General features: G+C 42.3%; 2 protein-coding genes across 5 annotated transcripts; both read right to left on the minus strand.

Annotated features, from left to right (window-relative positions):
- Window positions 1-1,535: 1,535 nt before the first annotated feature.
- Window positions 1,536-9,892, minus strand: LOC139553904 (PRELI domain containing protein 3B-like). 3 transcript variants are annotated; one of them, XR_011670759.1, is made up of 7 exons: window positions 9,741-9,892; window positions 8,734-8,902; window positions 5,704-5,793; window positions 4,599-4,696; window positions 4,019-4,089; window positions 3,749-3,851; window positions 1,536-3,465 (listed from the first exon to the last, which is right to left on the minus strand). XR_011670759.1 is itself a non-coding variant. In XM_071366676.1 (6 exons), exons 1-6 carry the CDS (start codon window positions 9,770-9,772, stop codon window positions 3,346-3,348), a joined length of 585 nt encoding a protein of 194 aa, XP_071222777.1. In that variant the 5' UTR covers window positions 9,773-9,892; the 3' UTR covers window positions 1,536-3,345. The 3 variants fall into 3 exon arrangements, 2 of the variants coding, with proteins under 2 accessions (XP_071222777.1, XP_071222768.1); XM_071366676.1 differs by lacking the exon at window positions 4,599-4,696; XM_071366667.1 differs by lacking the exons at window positions 1,536-3,465; window positions 3,749-3,851; window positions 4,019-4,089 and having other exon boundaries at window positions 4,248-4,696.
- A 1,391-nt stretch (window positions 9,893-11,283) lies between these two features.
- On the minus strand, window positions 11,284-15,308 carry LOC139553883 (tubulin beta-6 chain-like). 2 transcript variants are annotated; one of them, XM_071366640.1, is made up of 4 exons: window positions 15,179-15,308; window positions 13,842-13,950; window positions 13,611-13,721; window positions 11,284-12,991 (listed from the first exon to the last, which is right to left on the minus strand). In XM_071366640.1, the coding sequence occupies exons 1-4, from the start codon at window positions 15,233-15,235 to the stop codon at window positions 11,841-11,843; spliced, it is 1,428 nt and encodes a 475-aa protein (XP_071222741.1). In that variant the 5' UTR covers window positions 15,236-15,308; the 3' UTR covers window positions 11,284-11,840. The 2 variants fall into 2 exon arrangements, with proteins under 2 accessions (XP_071222741.1, XP_071222749.1); XM_071366648.1 differs by lacking the exon at window positions 15,179-15,308 and adding an exon at window positions 14,095-14,124.
- Window positions 15,309-18,370: the final 3,062 nt, after the last annotated feature.

An 18,370-nucleotide genomic window follows, 5' to 3' on the forward strand; every position in this document is an offset into this window, starting at 1 on the left:
GTCAATATACCTATTTGTTCAGCACTTTTGAAATGTACAGCTACAGAATTCAGAACATGGGCTGTACTTACAGTGTTCTCCCTGTACACCAAGTCAGAACCGTAGGATAAATGAAGGGGGCATATAAAAAGACAATGAAAGCTCTTACAAAATGTGTTTTTTACATTTCTCTAAAACAGGTTACAGGCCACATGTGCACCACCAAGTCAGAACAGTAGGCGAAATTAAGAGGTGAAAATAGACCAAATTATTAGGGTGAGGCACATGGGCTGGTAACAGCTTACTACACAACATACACTTAGTGTTACTTTATTAGCTACAGTATAAATATCTCCCTGGCATATTACATCATTTATGCAGCAGCATACAATACATTTCTGGACTCACCATCATGTACTGTATTCACTTGAACAGGAAGGTGGCGCGGCGGTCCTTCATGGGCAAATTTTGTCATAAAACTTTCATCAAAGTCTGGCATTCTCTGGATTTATGGTGCTTTCAAGACAACTGGGAACTCGGGAAAAAAAGCTTGAATCATGACATCAGTGATCTTCAGGTCGTAGCTCTAGAAAGAGGCCCGTGTTCCCGATTTACAATTCCGAGTTGGATGAACTTTCAAAACATATTTTCCCAGTCATAGCTCGTTTTCCCCCAAGTTCCCAGTCTTGAACTCACTAAACTCGGATCTGCAAAATCAGACTTAAGTTGTTTTGAGCTTGGCACAAATCATGCTTCATTGACAGCATGGCCAATGTTGACTGTTCATCATTATAAACTAGGAAGAGACCCTTAATCAAAGACTTGGGACCACAAAGCCACTCCACTGAATAGCAGGCTAATGATTGTTTTGCAATGCTTGCAGTTAGCCACGGATTCCTTCCAAACCACTCATTGTTGAATTTGCGATTTCCAACTTGTGTAATGTTCATGTCCAATGGCCCGATGAGCACCGATACATTTTATCTATAATTTCTCTTCATATCACAAGGATTAAAAAGGATTTGCCAGTAGAATGTCACCTTGATTCATGATGATTGTTAGCTAAGATTTTGAAAGTATGATGTTGACATGATCAGTCCAATCAAAGCTACTGTAGATATAACGTGATTTGATGTCATTTTATCTGTGGCCAATGACCTTGAGCCTTCTTGGATGGGCACTTCTAATGTAACTATGGCAGCACCCAAGGGGCTTGAATTTTCGAGCTCTACCCTTAGACTTGGCGGTTTGCAGCCTTGGAAAGGAAAAGTACATCAATTAACTCAAGGTTAGGATTTGGGCGTTGGGTAATCTGATCCTAGAGCTGTGGTAGGGCATCTTCTGCCGCCATCTCAACCTCTTTTCCCCCCTAAGAATAAAAATGGAAATGCAGGCATATTGGCTGCTCAAAATACACAGGTCTAGGAAAAGTGCAGACAGCTTTGCCATAAAACCCTAGTCCACAAATCTTTGTCAAAGTAGAGCAATAAATGTATGTAGCTACAATCAGACATTTAAATTGCTTATCTGAGCTCAAACAACAATGTTAAAGCAAACATATTTCAGAGGACTTTATTTTTTTCATGTAAACCAACATGCCTGGTCTACATTTCTGTTTGACCATTTGGAACTTGGAGTTTACAGAAGCATTTTAATCCATTATGACTTCAGCATCAACTAAGTTGTATTGTGTAGGTGTAGAGTTAAGATATTTTATTCTAACTATGGGTAAAATAAATAAAAAAACACCCATAAATGACTCCTTACACATAATATGTCTGAAGGTTAGAACGAGCAACATGTCCCTTTGTTCTAACATCAGGTCATGTCAGAACAGAACATTCATTGACAAATATCAAACCTAGAATATTTGACATTACCACTTTAAAGCATATTAGAACTGACTGGCAACATAACACATTTGTATTGAGAATGCAAACCGGCATGGTTTTTGGAATGCATACATCACACCTACTGACTGTAGCATCTTTCTTTCCTTGCCGTATCGCCCTCGACAACACAAGTTTTCACCATAGACCCAAGACATAACATTCAGGTCCGGTTTGCACAGATTACACCTAGTCCTGGATTTTAAACACCATAGCAATAGTCCAGTGCTAAGCTTGATCTGTGTACGGGAAACCGGCCCTTAGACAGTTGGTAGCAGAGGCATTTGATCTCCTGAGCGTTGTTATGATCTACAATATATACTGGACATCCCAGGCAGTAAGTACCACAGACAACAAGTACCACTGTTTACAACCAAATTAAAAACACAGTAATCTCTCTTTATATATATATATAAAATAAATAATATATTCTCTCCATACGTCAAACATAGCAGACATTTCCATAACATACTGGAGGCTATAGCAGTACAGAACATTTAACCAAAACAGTGATTTTATATTATTTAAATACTTAGTTTGACTCTTGGGAGAGAATGTAGAACATTACTGGAGGGCCCGGAGCACGACCCCTCTCTTCTGTACAGTATGTGCGTTAGAAAATGCATTCATTGTTGGGGTCATTACACTCCGAGAACAGACATTTTGTGCTGGCAGCCTCAGACTTCTGAGGCATCGAAGAACAATCCATTAGTAACATTCAGTGAGGACCCATGCAACCATACGTTTCTTATCTGTTAATTCTTTCCAGTCACATTTGACTCCGCCTTGTCAGTGATTTCACTCAATAAATATGTGTCAATGTCAAGTATGAAAAACCCCAACCACGCCTTACCATTCTTAATTTAGGTGCAGCTTTCCGCAGGGAAAACGGTATCAAATGCAGCATGTTGAAACTGTTCTTGTTCGGTCTGTTAAAGGGACAGGTGATTGCATCCCCAGGAGTTAGTCAATTACCTCTGATGTGGTCTTAGCCTGGTCCCAGATCTGTTTGTGCTCTCTTGCCAACTCTGGCACCAGGCTAGCACAGTCCAACAAGATCAGTACAGAACCAAGTTGTTACTCGCTGAACCGTCCTCTATATTTGACACTGTCCCCGAGGCTATTACTTAGTGCTAGTGCATGCTGATAACATGACCTGCTCTAGTCTCAAACTTGGGCACAGAGCATATTTAGATTCTACTCCAACAGACACGGCATTTGATATGGTCCTCGCCTATAAAATGTTTTAAAATATATATATTAGGATTACCGTTGTTCCCTTCATTTCAGTTAGTACTTAAATAACAACAATAAATACAGTACTTGAATTGTAATCAAACTTGTAGATCTGATTCCTGGCTGGCTTAGACTTCAGACCAGTTGATGAGAATCAGAGCAGTCTAAAAGGGAGGTGGAGTCTGTTCTGACGCAGGAGAAGAACAATGTCCCCAGGCTGGAAGCTGGGAACGTAGAGGTATCATTTCTCTGAAGTCATAGCAGCAGCCATGGGGGTCCTTATGGTGCCGCGGGCGGCGGCTGCCAGCTCCTCGATCTCTGCATTTAGCTTCCTGATCACCCACTCCATCGCCTCACGACCCTGATGGAGGAAGAGGAGACAAATTAGAAGTAGAATTTTTTTATTTTTTAAAACAATATAAATGATCTCAGATTTCAAAAGGACATAGCCTGGTCCCGGATCTGGTTATGTTGTAATGGAAGTTGTCATGCCAAACATGAGCATAGGTGTAGGTTATACAGCACGAAGAGATCTGAGACCAAGCTATCATGGACATGATGAGTTTTTTTCAAACTACATGAAAACATAAGTGTTTCTCTAACCAGCCACCTGAGTAGGTGAGGTGAAGACAGAGATCACGTACCTTGCCTGCGTTTGCAGAGATGGTGCTAGCCATAACTCCCTCCAGGTAGCTACTCAGACTAACCCCTTTGACTGAGATGAGAGCTTCTTGAGTCAATATCGTCCTGCACAGACAAGAGTGGAGAATTTGTCTAAAAAATATATATATATTCATGTAATGCATTTATCCTTAATTTAACCAGGGAAGTCACATTGGAGATCTCCCATTTCAAGTAGCCCCTGATACACTGTAAGCACGGCACAAAGTCTTACTTGGTTTAACTGTACTTACTTCTCTGCGTCATCAGGATGTGGTCTGTATGTAAGCTTCTCATCCACTGATACCAGGTTAGTGAATGTGATCTGCAGAGAGAGAGAGAGAGAGAGAATCATAGAGGCAGACAGCATTAGACATGTTCGGGGTTTAATGTAATATACACATTCACTCTAAATTACTGTGAACTATACTGAAAAAAAAACTATAAAAGCAACATGTAAAGTGTTGGTCCCATGTTTCATGAGCTGAAATAAAATATCCCAGAAATGTTCCATACGCACAAACCTTATCGCTCTTATTTTAGTGCACAAATTTGTTTACCTCCCTGTTAGAGAGCATTTCTTCTTTGCCAAGATAATCCATCAACTTGACAGATGTGGCATATCAAGAAGCTGATTAAACAGCATGATCATTACACAGGTGCACCCTGTGCTCGGATAATAAAAGGCCACTAAAATGTGCAGTTTTGTCACACAACACAATGCCACAGATGTTTTGAGGGAGCGTGCAATTGTCATGCTGACTGCAGGAATGTCCACCAGAGCTGTTGCCAGAGAATTGAATGTTAATTTCTCTACCATAAACCGCCTCCAACCTTGTTTTAGAGAATTTGGCAGTACGTCCAACTGGCCTCAGAACTGCAGACCACGTGTAACCACGCCAGCCCAGGACCTCCGAATCGGTCTTCTTCACCTGCGGGATCGTCAGAACAGCATTTCTGTCTGTAATAAAGCCCTTTGGTGGGGAACTGTTTCTGATTGGTTGGGCCTGCCTCCCCAGTGGGCGGGCCTGCCTCCCCAGTGGCTGGGCCTGCCTCCCCAGTGGCTGGGCCTGCCTCCCCTGCCCAGTTATGTGAAATCCATAGATTAGGGCCTAATGAATTTATTTCAATTGACTAATTTCCTTATATGAACTGTAACTCAGTAAAATCAAGGAAATTGTTGCATGTTGCACTTATATTTTTGTTCAGTATAGAACAAGGTAGACCTTCCATAAATATTACACCATTTGACTCATTGCATTCAGGGTTCCTCAGTTCTCAGACATACTCATCTGCTATTGGAAATGAGACCAGGACAGCTTCCAGAGTTTCAGGTTCTTCAACACAGCATGTTTTGTAAATGGTTACAGGTCTGGTCTTGTAACAAACTCTAATGCAACAGCCAGGCTATAGGTCTACAACATGCCACCTACGAAACAGATATACACTGAGTGTATAAAACTTTAAAAACACCTTGGTAATACTGAGTTGCACCCCCCCCCAAAGGATGTCCTTTGGGTGGTGGACTATTCTTGATACACATGGGAAACTGTTGAGTGTGAAAAACCCAGCAGCGTTGCAGTTCTTGACACAAACCGGTGCGCCTGGCACCTACTACCATACCCGTTCAAAGACACTTAAATATTTTGTCTTGCCCATTGACTATCTGAATGGCACACATACACAATCCATGTCTCAATTGTCTCAAGGTTTAAAAATCCTTCTTTAACCTGTCTCCTCCCCTTCATCTACACGGATTGGAAGTGGATTTAACAAGTGACATCAATAAGGGATCATAGCTTTCACCTGGATTTACCTGGTCAGTGTGTCATGGAAAGAGCAGGTGTTCTTAATGTTTACTACACTCAGTGTATGTCTCAATGTCAACAAGTATTATATACAACAATATGCTGAAATCATAAAAAGTTTCAGAACTCACATTTGAAGATTGAAGCTCGAATGTCTTTTCAACGGGGTCCACTACAGAATGTTCCTGGATATAGGTACACGTCTGTGTTCTGCCAATGATCTGGAATGAGAGAGACAACAAATTGGATCAGAACCCAAATGATCAAAGCACCAGACCCGGCCCTGTTTAGTGTCATCCTGCACTGATCTCAACGGCCTAGCCAGTAGTAACACATGTATCAGACGGTTTCCTTTGTGCACTAGCTAGGCCTCCACTCAAGTCCACTCATTTATAATAGTGTTATTTTCTAAAAGTCGGTCATATTTTCTGTCTCAGTTAATTGGCAGTCTCAGAGATTCCCCGACAACGTCAATGCCCTGTGTGATTTTGGCCGGTTTATGTGCTAGAGTTTAAAAAAAAGGACTTAACAGTGATATTAATAGCAATTTTGTGACCACGTGCCCCAATCTACACAATTGCTATTAATATCACTGCCACCCAGACTCTTTGTGACCACGTGCCCCAATCTACACAAAGTCTGGGTAGTAGTGCTGATCTAGGATCACTTTTACCTTTCAGATCATAATAAATTAGATGTCCTGCCTGTTTGTCCCTGTCCGGGGGTATCATCGGACAGGGCCACAGTGTCTCCTGACCCCTCGTCTCAGCCTCCAGTATTTATGCTGCAGTAGTTGGTGTCGGGGGGCTAGGGTCAGTATGTTATATCTGGAGTATTTCTCCTGTCTTATCCTGTGTCCTGTGTGAATTTAAGTATGCTCTCTCTAATTCTCTCTCTCGGAGGACCTGAGCCCTAGGACCATGCCTCAGGACTACCTGGCCTGATGACTCCTTGCTGTCCCCAGTCCACCTGGTCGTGCTGCTGCTCCAGTTTCAACTGTTCTATGGAACCCTGATCTGTTCACCGGACGTGCTACCTGTCCCAGACCTGCTGTTATCAACTCTCTAGAGACAACAGGAGCGGTAGAGATACTCTGAATGATCGGCTACGAAAAGCCAACTGACATTTACTCCTGAGGTGCTGACCTGTTGCACCCTCTACAACCACTGTGATTATTATTATTTGACCCTGCTGGTCATCTATGAACATCTTGGCCATGTTCTGTTATAATCTCCACCCGGCACAGCCAGAAGAGGACTGGTCACCCCTCATTGCCTGGTTCCTCTCTAGGTTTCTTCCTAGGTTCTGGCCTTTCTAGGGAGTTTTTCCTAGCCACCGTGCTTTTACACCTGCATTGCTTGCTGTTTGGGGTTTTAGGCTGGGTTTCTGTACAGCGCTTTGTGACATCAGGTGATGTAAGAAGGGCTTTATAAATACATTTGATTGATGTATATGGATCAGCACTCTGATCCTAGATCAGCACTCCTACTATGAGAGGCTTTTTGCATTAAAGCCCAGGAGACAGTGTCCTGTCAATGATTTGGCCGGTGCAGGAGCAAGACTGTCAAAGCTACTCTGCCGACCTTCCTTCCCAGGATCCAAACCAGAGTTGAGTAGTCTCGTCACAGCACCAGTTTCTGGGGGCTAAGATTAAAGGACCAGGCAAGGGAGGAGCACAGCGGTTAATGCTTCCATAGTACTAGACTATGGGTCAGATCAGAGCTCTGGAGATGACCTCATCTCAAAGGAAAATTTAATAAGAATATTTGCCCAAAAAAATGAAGAATATGATGTGTATGAACTGTCATTTTAAAACTGAAGTTATAGTCTACCTGGTCAATAAATGAAGATTAGATTAATCACCTAATCTTTTACAATGCCTTCATAGTCATAATAGTCATAACTGTAATCTTGTGGCAATTTGCATATGCAGCAAACTAATTATGGACAGTGTTTAATAGCTACACCAGAACATGGTGATGAGACTGGAAACCATTCAAAGCAGCCCTGAGTAGGCCCCTCCCCCACCTGTTACAGCAGGCCCCTCCCACCACCTGTTACAGTAGGCCCCTCCCACCACCTGTTACAGCAGGCCCCTCCCACCACCTGTTACAGCAGGCCCCTCCCACCACCTGTTACAGCAGGCCCCTCCCTCCACCTGTTACAGCAGGCCCCTCCCACCACCTGTTACAGCAGGCCCCTCTCTCCACATGTTACAGCAGGCCCCTCCCTCCACCTGTTACAGCAGGCCCCTCCCACCACCTGTTACAGCAGGCCCCTCCCTCCACCTGTTACAGCAGGCCCCTCCCACCACCTGTTACAGCAGGCCCCTCCCTCCACCTGTTACAGCAGGCCCCTGGCAGCATAGGTAGAGGTCTGCCTGTTACATCACTGATAAGAGGGTTGTGTTTTATAGGGACAGTTCTGTACTGAGCAGACAGGATTATGTTTTATAGGGGTAGCTCTGTACTGCCAGGACAGGATACTAGGAACAGAAATGGCACCAGCTTGTTCAGGACAGCATGTGCCAGACATAGAGCAATGCAGTCTCGTGCCACGGGTAGCGGTGGGCAGCGAGCCTGCTACTCTTACCCCCCCCCCCTACTCCCCTATGTCCAGGAATAGCACCCTACGGCTGGGAGTATTGGGGGCCAAGGTCAACTACTGCATAATGGAAGAGGCATTGCCTGGCCTGACGCAGAGTGTGTGTGAGAATGTGTAACTGAGAATGTGTAACTTCACATATGGCTGTGAAGCTAGGCTATGAACTCGAGTAACACTGAGGCTGGGGGTACTAGGAGCAGTCTACCAGGAGGAGTCTCAAACCATGACACCCCACAATTTTTGTGACACCCCACATTTTTTTGTCACGCAGCAGTTGAAAGGTTTGAAACAGCAGGTTTGTTGTCCAGTCAAAAGATACCGTCTTGCTGTACTTTCATTTTATGAAGCTTGACGTATTTGCGCGATAAACATTTCTATTTCTAGGGCTATTGCAGAGAAAATGCTGAACGAAAAGGCTAGTATGACACTCAGCCTGCTTACTATTATGTTGCTAAAGTAGAATCTATTGTGATAGATCCTGTCTTTCATTCTGATCTATCTAGAGCCTGTATAGCTCTACGTGTTTGAATTTCTATAAAAATAACAAAAATACTCACCGACTTGACGATGGAGGGCAGGCCCCACTCAGCGCTCAGCAGTCTGTTGCTGTGCAGGCGTCCCCGTGTGTCCACACTACGGTCCAACACATCCACCCCAAACACACTGGGGTTCATGGGGTTGGGGTACTTCTGCATGGCAGCCTTGGTGACTGTCTCCCAAGGATGGCTGTAGAGGGGAGAAGAGTTTATCAGCATTCAATTTATATTATGCACGTTTTTACTGATATCCACATGGCAGTCAGACACTGAAATGCATGGATAAACACACACACACACTTTCTTTAACATTGAAGTTGAAATCACAAGTGCAATTCATGACAATATGTATATTTATTTAAACACTTGTGTGGATGAAACAGGTGCCGTTTAGAGCTATGAACATTCATCTATTTATGTGCCACAGCCTCTACGAGTTGATTATTATTCCTCGATGCAGTGAGCAGGACAGGGCAACATGCTCTGAGAACAGATATGTAAGTCTAAAACCTCACTGGTTTAATTCAGCTCCGTCTACATAGTAGCTTAGTGTCAACCTTTTTTTTTTTTTTTTTACCGGTGATTTGACTTGTAAAATAGCCTAAATGTATCCACGGATTGATTCTTTCATCTAGGTTGTCATGGAGACCGAGGCCATGTGTTTGGGGTGTGACGCATCTCGGAGGCGCATCAAGAACTAGGCGAAAGGTTGCGGTTGCTACTACGACGAGCTAACTGGTTACGCAATTCCACTGCAACCTGACACTGACCGTTAGAAGCTGTCGATTTAAAATATCAGATGCTGTTCAACAATACAAACTGCCAGGGTCAGGATTCTCACAGTCATTGAAAGAAAAGAAAAAAACAATAACTAGCTAGCTAGCGTTTGCTGACTAAACTCAAATCCACATGGGATACAAGTGACAAATCGTGAAGTTGAGGTCTTCAGTCAGTTAATTCAAGACAAAATCGTACTAAACGAAACAACACGAACAAATCAATGACTAGATAGAAATCTGGCTACTCACTTGAAAATGTGTTCCGATGTCCAGATCTTCATGGTCGGTGAGATGGGGAGCTTAGGAGTGAATCAGCCGGTGATTGCAGTCACACTGTTGGGAAAACCGCCCACGTTCAGAAAAGACCCAGCGCAAACCCCCACCCCCCACATACGACGCGCAGTCATGGGACGTGTGTTTGTGATGGCGCACTTCCGCCGCATTCCTCGGCGTTGATTGACAGCGGTCGACAACGCACAGACAAAGTGGAGGGAAAAAACGCACGCGCCTACTAGACAGGACGTTCTTCTGGCAGGCACAAGTTTTGGCATGTTGGCGTGTGCATGTTCCTTATATCAAATCCAAATTTGAATAACTACCTATGAGGTAGACATACAGTTGAACCCATTTTTATTCATTGAATAAATAAAACATATATTAACAGTAATGTTTTTCAACGATGATTTGCTTTCTCTCCTAAATAGGATCTCTATCCTCTAGCTCAGGGGTGTCAAACTCCTTCCATGGAGGACCTACTGTCTGCAGGTTTTTGTTTTTACCTTTCAATTAAGACCTAGACAACCAGTGAGTGGAGTTATTTACTCATTAGTGACCTTAATTCATTGATCAAGTACAAGGGCGCAGCGAAAACACTGCAGACACTCGGCCCACCGTGGGATGTGTTTGACACGTCCTCTAGACTATTCCACTTTCCACATAGGATCACAGTACAGTAAAAACAACTGGACAATGTTTCCATGTATCCCCTTCAGTGAGGTTACATAACTCCTCACTTAGTGTGGGTCCACCCTTGATCCTGAATAAACATGGTCTTGGATGTGGTCATTGCCCAACCTTTTGATTGGTTAAACATTTCCTCTGAGTACATTTACATTACATTTAAGTCATTTAGCAAGTATATATATATAATATATATATATATATATAAGTATAGTATAAGTATAGAGCTACTGCAGAGATGACTGAATGCTTGGTCATTATCCTCTGGTATGGATTATATCATTTCCTTCTAACCTACATTCCCATCACAGGAGGTTGGTTGGTGGCACCTTAATTGGGGAGAACGGGCTCGTGGTAATGGCCAGAGCGGAATAGTTGGAATGGTATCAAATACATCAAACCCATGGTTTCCATGTGTTTGATGCCATTCCGTTTGCTCCATTCCAGCCATTATTATGAGCCGTCCTCCCCTCAGCAACCTCCACAGAGGCTACATGGCCTTTAGTCCATAGAATAGTCTCTGTCTTCAGGTGGCAAGGTTCATGGGTCTTTCAGCCTGATCTGAGCATATTATGACTGTACAAAAGGGGGGGATTCCGCTGCCTTGTCAAATGGTCTTATCAAACTGGACAGAGACAGTCACAAGTAATCTCTCTCTGTCAGATGGGAGGAGTGGGAGGGAATTCTGTGCCAAATGTACCCACTGACTGAGTTCTAGCTACTGTATGTTGTTGTAGCGTTACTGGGCTTTAAAACCAGGCCTAGGATATTGTTCATTGACAATAATGTTTGAACTTGGAAGAACCACACAAAATAAGCACACAGAGAACTATTGTTATAAGGGAGAATTTTAATAATATAATACAAATGGTTCACAATATCACACTGAATACATTGATAAAATTGCTGAGGCACAAAATAATTAGCAAATAGAACATTATAATCCCCTTTTTAAATACAGCTTTTTTAATTTAATCAAGTTTGGGAAATCTGGTAGTCTACATTACAACATTGACAGAATTTGTTATCTATATTTGTCAGACAGATTCTTTCCTGATCTATTCAGTTTCATAAAAAAAAAACATGAAATAGGCCTACATCAGTATACAAATGCAGACAATTGACACTGCATTACAGCTCTCTATTACCACACTGTACATTTCATTAAACAGGCAATTATCCTGATATCTCCTTTGGACACTATGACGCAAATACTAGAGTAGGGCCAGAAGTTCTTCCTGACCTCATGACCTGACCTGGAAAAACCCTGGGCCCTTGTTATAAACTATCAGGAAAAACTCTTGTTGAAGCTTCCAGACACAGCCTTGCTGCTCAGAACCGAGAAGACAGTGACGACATGATTCTTCCACACAACATATGATGCCACATCTACTCAGCTATAGTCTCAATGGTTTCAATAGTCTCTGTCACAGTCTCCATCGTCGTAACTTCCGTACTCTGAACTCTCGTTGCAGCCGGTGAAGCCGACTTTTCCCCAGCCACCTCCTCGGGCTCCCAACCCTCGTCAGCCGTGGCATCCTGGTACTGCTGGTACTCGGACACCAGGTCATTCAGATTGTTCTCTGCCTCTGTGAACTCCATCTCGTCCATGCCCTCGCCAGTGTACCAGTGCAGGAAGGCCTTGCGCCTGAACATGAGTGAGAACTGGTCTCCTACACGACGGAAGATCTCCTGAATGGCCGTGTTGTTGCCAATGAAAGTGGAGGCCATTGTGAGCCCCCGAGGTGGGATGTCACATACAGATACTTTACAGTTGTGAGGGATCCAGTCCACAAAGTAGTTGCTGTTCCTCTGTTGCATCATCAGCATCTGTTCGTCCACTTCCTTGGTGGACATCTTGCCACGGAACATCCCAGCCACGGTCAGATAGCGCCCTCTTCGGGGATCGCAGGCGGTCATCATATTACGGGCATCAAACATCTGCTGGGTGAGCTCGGGCACGGAGAGGGTGCGGTACTTCTGGCTGCCGCGAGCTGTGAGAGGTGCAAAGCCCGACATGAAAAAGTGGAGGCGGGGAAAGGGCACCATGTTGACAGCTAACTTCCTCAGATCGGCGTTGAGCTGGCCTGGGAACCTCAGGGAGGTCGTGACCCCGCTCATGGTCATGCACACCAGGTGGTTCAGGTCACCGTAGGTCGGGTTGGTGAGCTTCAACGTACGGAAGCAGATATCATAGAGAGCCTCATTGTCAATGCAGAAGGTCTCATCCGTGTTCTCTAGGAGCTGGTGGATGGACAGCGTGGCGTTGTAAGGCTCCACTACGACGTCTGACACCTTTGGCGAGGGCAGGACACTGAAGCTGGTCATGATGCGATCGGGGTACTCCTCGCGGATCTTGTTGATGATGAGGGTGCCCATGCCGGACCCCGTCCCGCCACCTAGGGAGTGGACGAACTGGAAGCCCTGAAGGCAGTCGCATCCCTCGCTCTCCTGACGCACCCTGTCAATCACGGTGTCCACAAGCTCTGCTCCCTCTGTATAGTGACCCTTGGCCCAGTTGTTCCCAGCACCAGAGTTTCCTATTCCATAGAAACCGGCAGAAAGAGAATTGTGCCCATCATGTTAGTGCAACTAACTTACATTGTAAATAAGAAGTTCTCCAGCGATTTCTGAACATTTACTGCGATATCCCAAATATAAATACAGTAAAATATGCACAACTGCAACCTTCAAGGTGTAGTGCATTCAAGGACTTGGTCTGACAGGAATCCGTGATGTCATCAGCCTCCCCCCTTGAGGAACAATAAAGGAACCTACACTGACTTGGACCACCTATTGAGATGTGCCTTTTGTGAAGTAAATAGTGTGTTAAATGAGTTGAAAAGGAGACTGGAGTGCCACTTTAAACGTAAAAAAGTGAAATATCCCTTTAAGATACAGTATGCATATTACAATAGTGTCAAAAGAGTATCATTATTGAGTTTCCATCATCATCAATAACTTTGATTAGATCTACCGTTTCTGTCATCAATAACTTTGATTAGATGTACAGTTTCTGTCATCAATAACTTTGATTAGTTGTACAGTTTCTCTCATCAATAACTTTGATTAGATGTACAGTTTCTGTCATCAATAACTTTGATTAGATCTACCGTTTCTGTCATCAATAACTTTGATTAGATGTACAGTTACTCTCACCGTGTATAAAGTTATCTGGCCTGAAGAGAGCTCCTATGCGGCTACCCCTGACACTGTCCATGGTCCCTGGTTCTAGGTCAAGGAGCAGGCCCCGGGGAACATATTTACCACCTGGAAGAACAAATGAACATGTCATAAATGATTTGCATTTGGTCCAAGATAATATATCTTGATAGTCTTGTGGACTGAAGAACTCTCTTCATTTTTCAATAATGTATCCATTTCTCTTACCGTTTGCCTCGTTGAAGTAGACGTTGAGCCTCTCCAGCTGAAGAGGATCATCCCCCTCATACATTCCTGTAGCACTGATTCCATGCTCCTCGCTGATCACCTCCCAAAACTGTAAAGACATTGATACACAGTAAAGCTATATATCCGTGTTGTATATTTTGAGCGTGACCTGCCCAAGAAAAACACAGAACCAGGAAAAACTCAGGCCCTAATGATAACTCCCCCAGACCCCAACAGATGCCCCAATACACACATTATGATGAAGTGTGAGCCGTCCATAGTGGTGAACTGTAGCTAAAATCTAACGCATCATACAGTTGCTCTTGCTTGTCCTCAGCAGCAGCCATGATAAAAATGTCCCACCCTTCAATGTGCTGCCTTCTGCTACTTCCTCCTTATCTCTGAGCAGAGTGCCCCTTGGGGACCTCCCTGTCACTCACACTCAACAACCACCACGGCAGGCAACGTGCCAGCACCCAATAACTTGTTCAATATACACTGTTTCAAACATGAAAAAATATATATATTACACTCAAGAGAAGGCCAATTGGTTTACATGTATAGGTATGTTGTGCTTTACTACTCTGTGATTAGTATATGAAAGGCATCAACATTATCATCAAGTAACATACCCTACTGTACCAGTCTCATTGCATGTAAATAAAATATATATATTGTATTTTCAGTGGAAGTATATATATATTGTATTTGCAGTGGAAGTATATATACTGTATTTTCAGTGGAAGTATATATATATATATATATATATATATTGTATTTGCAGTGGAAGTATATATATTTTATTTCTAGTGGAAGTATATATACTGTATTTGCAGTGGAAGTATATATATTTTATTTCTAGCGGAATTATATATACTGCATTTGCAGTGGAAGTATATATATATATATATATATAATGTATTTGCAGTAGAAGTATATATACTGTGATTGGAATCAAGATAAGCATAGAGCTAAAGCATGTATAGTGTTTAAAAAACACATTTAATCCATCTGAATATAAAACAGTTCATTTATCAACCCTTCAGTGAGTAAAAAACACATTGAACCCCTTTGAATATACAACATTTAATTTATCAAACCTTCGCTGAATAAAAAATAAATTTAACCCCTTTGAATAAAAAACTGTTAATTTATCAACCCTTCAGTAAATAAAAAATACATTTAACCACTTTGAATAAAAAACTGTTAATTTATCAACCCTTCAGTGAATAAAAAAATAATTTTAACCCCTTTGAATATAAAACTGTTAATTTATCAACCCTTCAGTGAATAAAAAAATACTTTAAACTAATTTGAATAGTAAACAGTACATTTACCTTAGAGCCTATCTGATTTCCACACTGTCCAATCTGTAGATGTACAATTTCACGCATGATGAGCGAGCTAAAGACTGCTAACACACAAGGGCGTCTGACATGACACTGCCTCCTCACCAGGGTTTTATACTGCAGAGGGAATCTGATGTCACTGCTGTCAGGGTGACACCCAAACCACCAGGTCACAGCATGTACCCTGTAGTATCTTTTTGACTTTCATTTCATTTGTATTTAACACAGTACGATTGAATGTTGATGTGCTGAACAAGTATGATGCTTGATCAAGTATGATATGTACAGCGCATTTGACTCTGGGGATGCTCTCAAGCCTAAACGGTCCCCTAAATGGATATAACTAGTTTTGTACAGTCTCTTTAATAAATTGTAATCATTTCTTACTTTCTAAAAGTTTTAAACCTCTTTCAGAGAAGTTCTTGTCTGGCTGTAGATTGTGCACAGCGCCTTCGCTCCAACAGTTTGCAAAGGAAGGAGGAATCGGATATATATATATGGTACCCCAACCACAGTTGAGTGATCAAGGAGGAATGGGAGATATATATATATATATATACACACTACTGGTCAAAAGTTTTAGAACACCTACTCATTCAAGGGTTTTTCTTTATTTTTTACTATTTTCTACATTGTAGAATAATAGTGAAGACATCAAAACTATGAAATAACACATATGGAATCATGTAGTAACCAAAAAAGTGTTAAACAAATAAATAATATATGTTATATTTGAGATTCTTTAAATAGCCCATCCTTTGCCTTGATAACAGCTTTGCACACTCTTGGCATTCTCTCAACCAGCTTCATGAGGTAGTCACTTGGAAAGCATTTCAATTATTAGGTGTGCCTTCTTAAAATTGAATTTGTGGAATTTATTTCCTTCTTACTGCATTTGAGCCAATCAGTTGTGTTATGACAAGGTGGGGGGGTATACAGAAGATAGCCCTATTTGGTAAAAGACCAAGTCCATATTATGGCAAGAACAGCTCAAATAAGCAAAGAGAAACGACAGTCCATCATTACTTTAAGACATGAAGGTCAGTCAATACGTAAAATTTCAAGAACTTTGAAAGTTTCTTCAAGTGCAGTCGCAAAAACCATGAAGCGCTATGATGAAACTAGCTCTTATGAGGACCGCCACAGGAAAGGAAGACCCAGAGTTACCTCTGCTGCAGAGGATAAGTTCATTAGAGTTAACAGTACCTCATATTGCTGCCCAAATAAATGCTTCACAGAGTTCAAGTAACAGACACATCTCAACATCAACTGTTCAGAGGAGACTGCGTGCGTCAGGCCTTCATGGTCGAATTGCTGCAAAGAAACCACTACTAAAGGACACCAATAAGAAGAAGAGACTTGCTTGGGCCAAGAAACACGAGCAATGGACATTAGACCGGTGGAAATCTGTCCTTTGGTCTGGAGTCCAAATTGGAGATTTTTGGTTCTAACCGCTGTGTCTTTGTGAGAAGCAGTGTGGGTGAACGGATAATCTCCGCATGTATATTTCCCATAGTGAAGCATGGAGGAGGAGGTGTTATGGTGTGGGGTTGCTTTGCTGGTGACACTGTCAGTGATTTATTTATTTAGAACACTTAACCAGCATGGCTACCACAGCATTCTGCAGGAATACGCCATCCCATCTGGTTTGGGCTTAGTGAGACTATCATTTGTTTTTCCACAGGACAATGACCCGACACACCTCCAGGCTGTGTAAGGGCTATTTGACCAAGAAGGAGAGTAATGGAGTGCTGCATCAGATGATCTGGCCTCCACAATCACCCAACCTCAACCAAATTGAGATGGTTTGGGATGAGTAGGACCGCCGAGTGAAGGAAAAGCAGCAAACAAGTGCTCAGTTTATGTGGGAACTGTCTGGTTTGCTTAATACAAGGAATTTGATGTATAGTATTTACTTTCACTCAAGTATGACAATTTTGTATTTTTTTCTGCCACTGTACTTAAGTACATTTAAAACCAGATACATTTCTACTTTTACTCAAGTAGAATTTTATTGGGTGACTTCCTCTTTTACTTTGAGTCATTTTTCTTAATTTTTTTCCTTCATTATTTTCCCCTAACCACTCCTTCCCTAATTGGAGTAAATTAATGTCACTCAAGTCATTTTCTATTAAGGTATCTTAACTTTTACTCAAGTATGACAATTGAGCACTTTCTCCACCACTGTATAGGACCCCAACCACACTTGAGTGATAGAGGAAAGGGATGCATACAGTGTGTGTATACAGTGCCTTCGGGAAGTATTCAGACCCCTTGACTTCTTCAATATTTTGTTACTTTACAGCCTTATTCTAAAATTGATTAAATCGTTCTTTCCCTCATCAAGCTATACACAATACCCGATGACAAAACAAAAACAGGTTTTTAGAAATGTTTGCAAATTTATAAAATATAAAACACATACTAAAGGACACCAATAAGAAGAACAGACTTTCTTGGGCCAAGAAACGAGCAATGGACATTAGACCAGTGGAAATCTGTTCTTTGGTCTGATGAGTCCAAATTTGCGATTTTTGGGTCAACTGCTGTGTCTTTGTGAGTTTGGCATTAGTGGGACTATCATTTGTGTGACCTAACACACCTCCAAGCTGTGTAAGGGGTATTTGTCCAAGAAGGAGAGTGATGGCACTGCATCAGATGACCTGGCCTCCACAATCACCCGACCTCAATCCAATTGAGATGGTTCGGGATGAGTCGGACCGCAGAGTGAAGGAAAAGCAGCCAACAAGTGCTCAGCATATGTGGGAACTCTTTCAAAACTGGTGGAAAAGCATTCCAGGTGAAGCTGGTTGAGAGAATGAGAAGAGTGTGCAAAGCTGTCATCAAGGCAAAGGGTGGCTCCTTTTAAGAATCTCAAACATAAAATATATTTTGATTTGTTTAACACTTTTTTTTGGTTACTACATGATTCCATATGTGTTATTTCATAGTTTTGATGTCTCCACTATTATTCTACAATGTAGAAAATAGTAAAAAATAAAGAAAAACCCTTGAATGAGTAGGTGTGTCCAAACTTTTGACTGGTAGTGTACATGGACCCCAACCACAGTTGAGTGATTAAGGAGGAAGTCAAGTTAAGCTGTGAGGCTGCCCGTCTCGTTCTCTCTGCTGTGTCTCTGCTGCGTCTCTGATAACACCCACATCGGCTGTACTTATAGC

The sequence above is a fragment of the Salvelinus alpinus genome, chromosome 2 (assembly GCF_045679555.1).
Source record: "Salvelinus alpinus chromosome 2, SLU_Salpinus.1, whole genome shotgun sequence".
NCBI classification, from domain to species: Eukaryota; Metazoa; Chordata; class Actinopteri; order Salmoniformes; family Salmonidae; genus Salvelinus; species Salvelinus alpinus.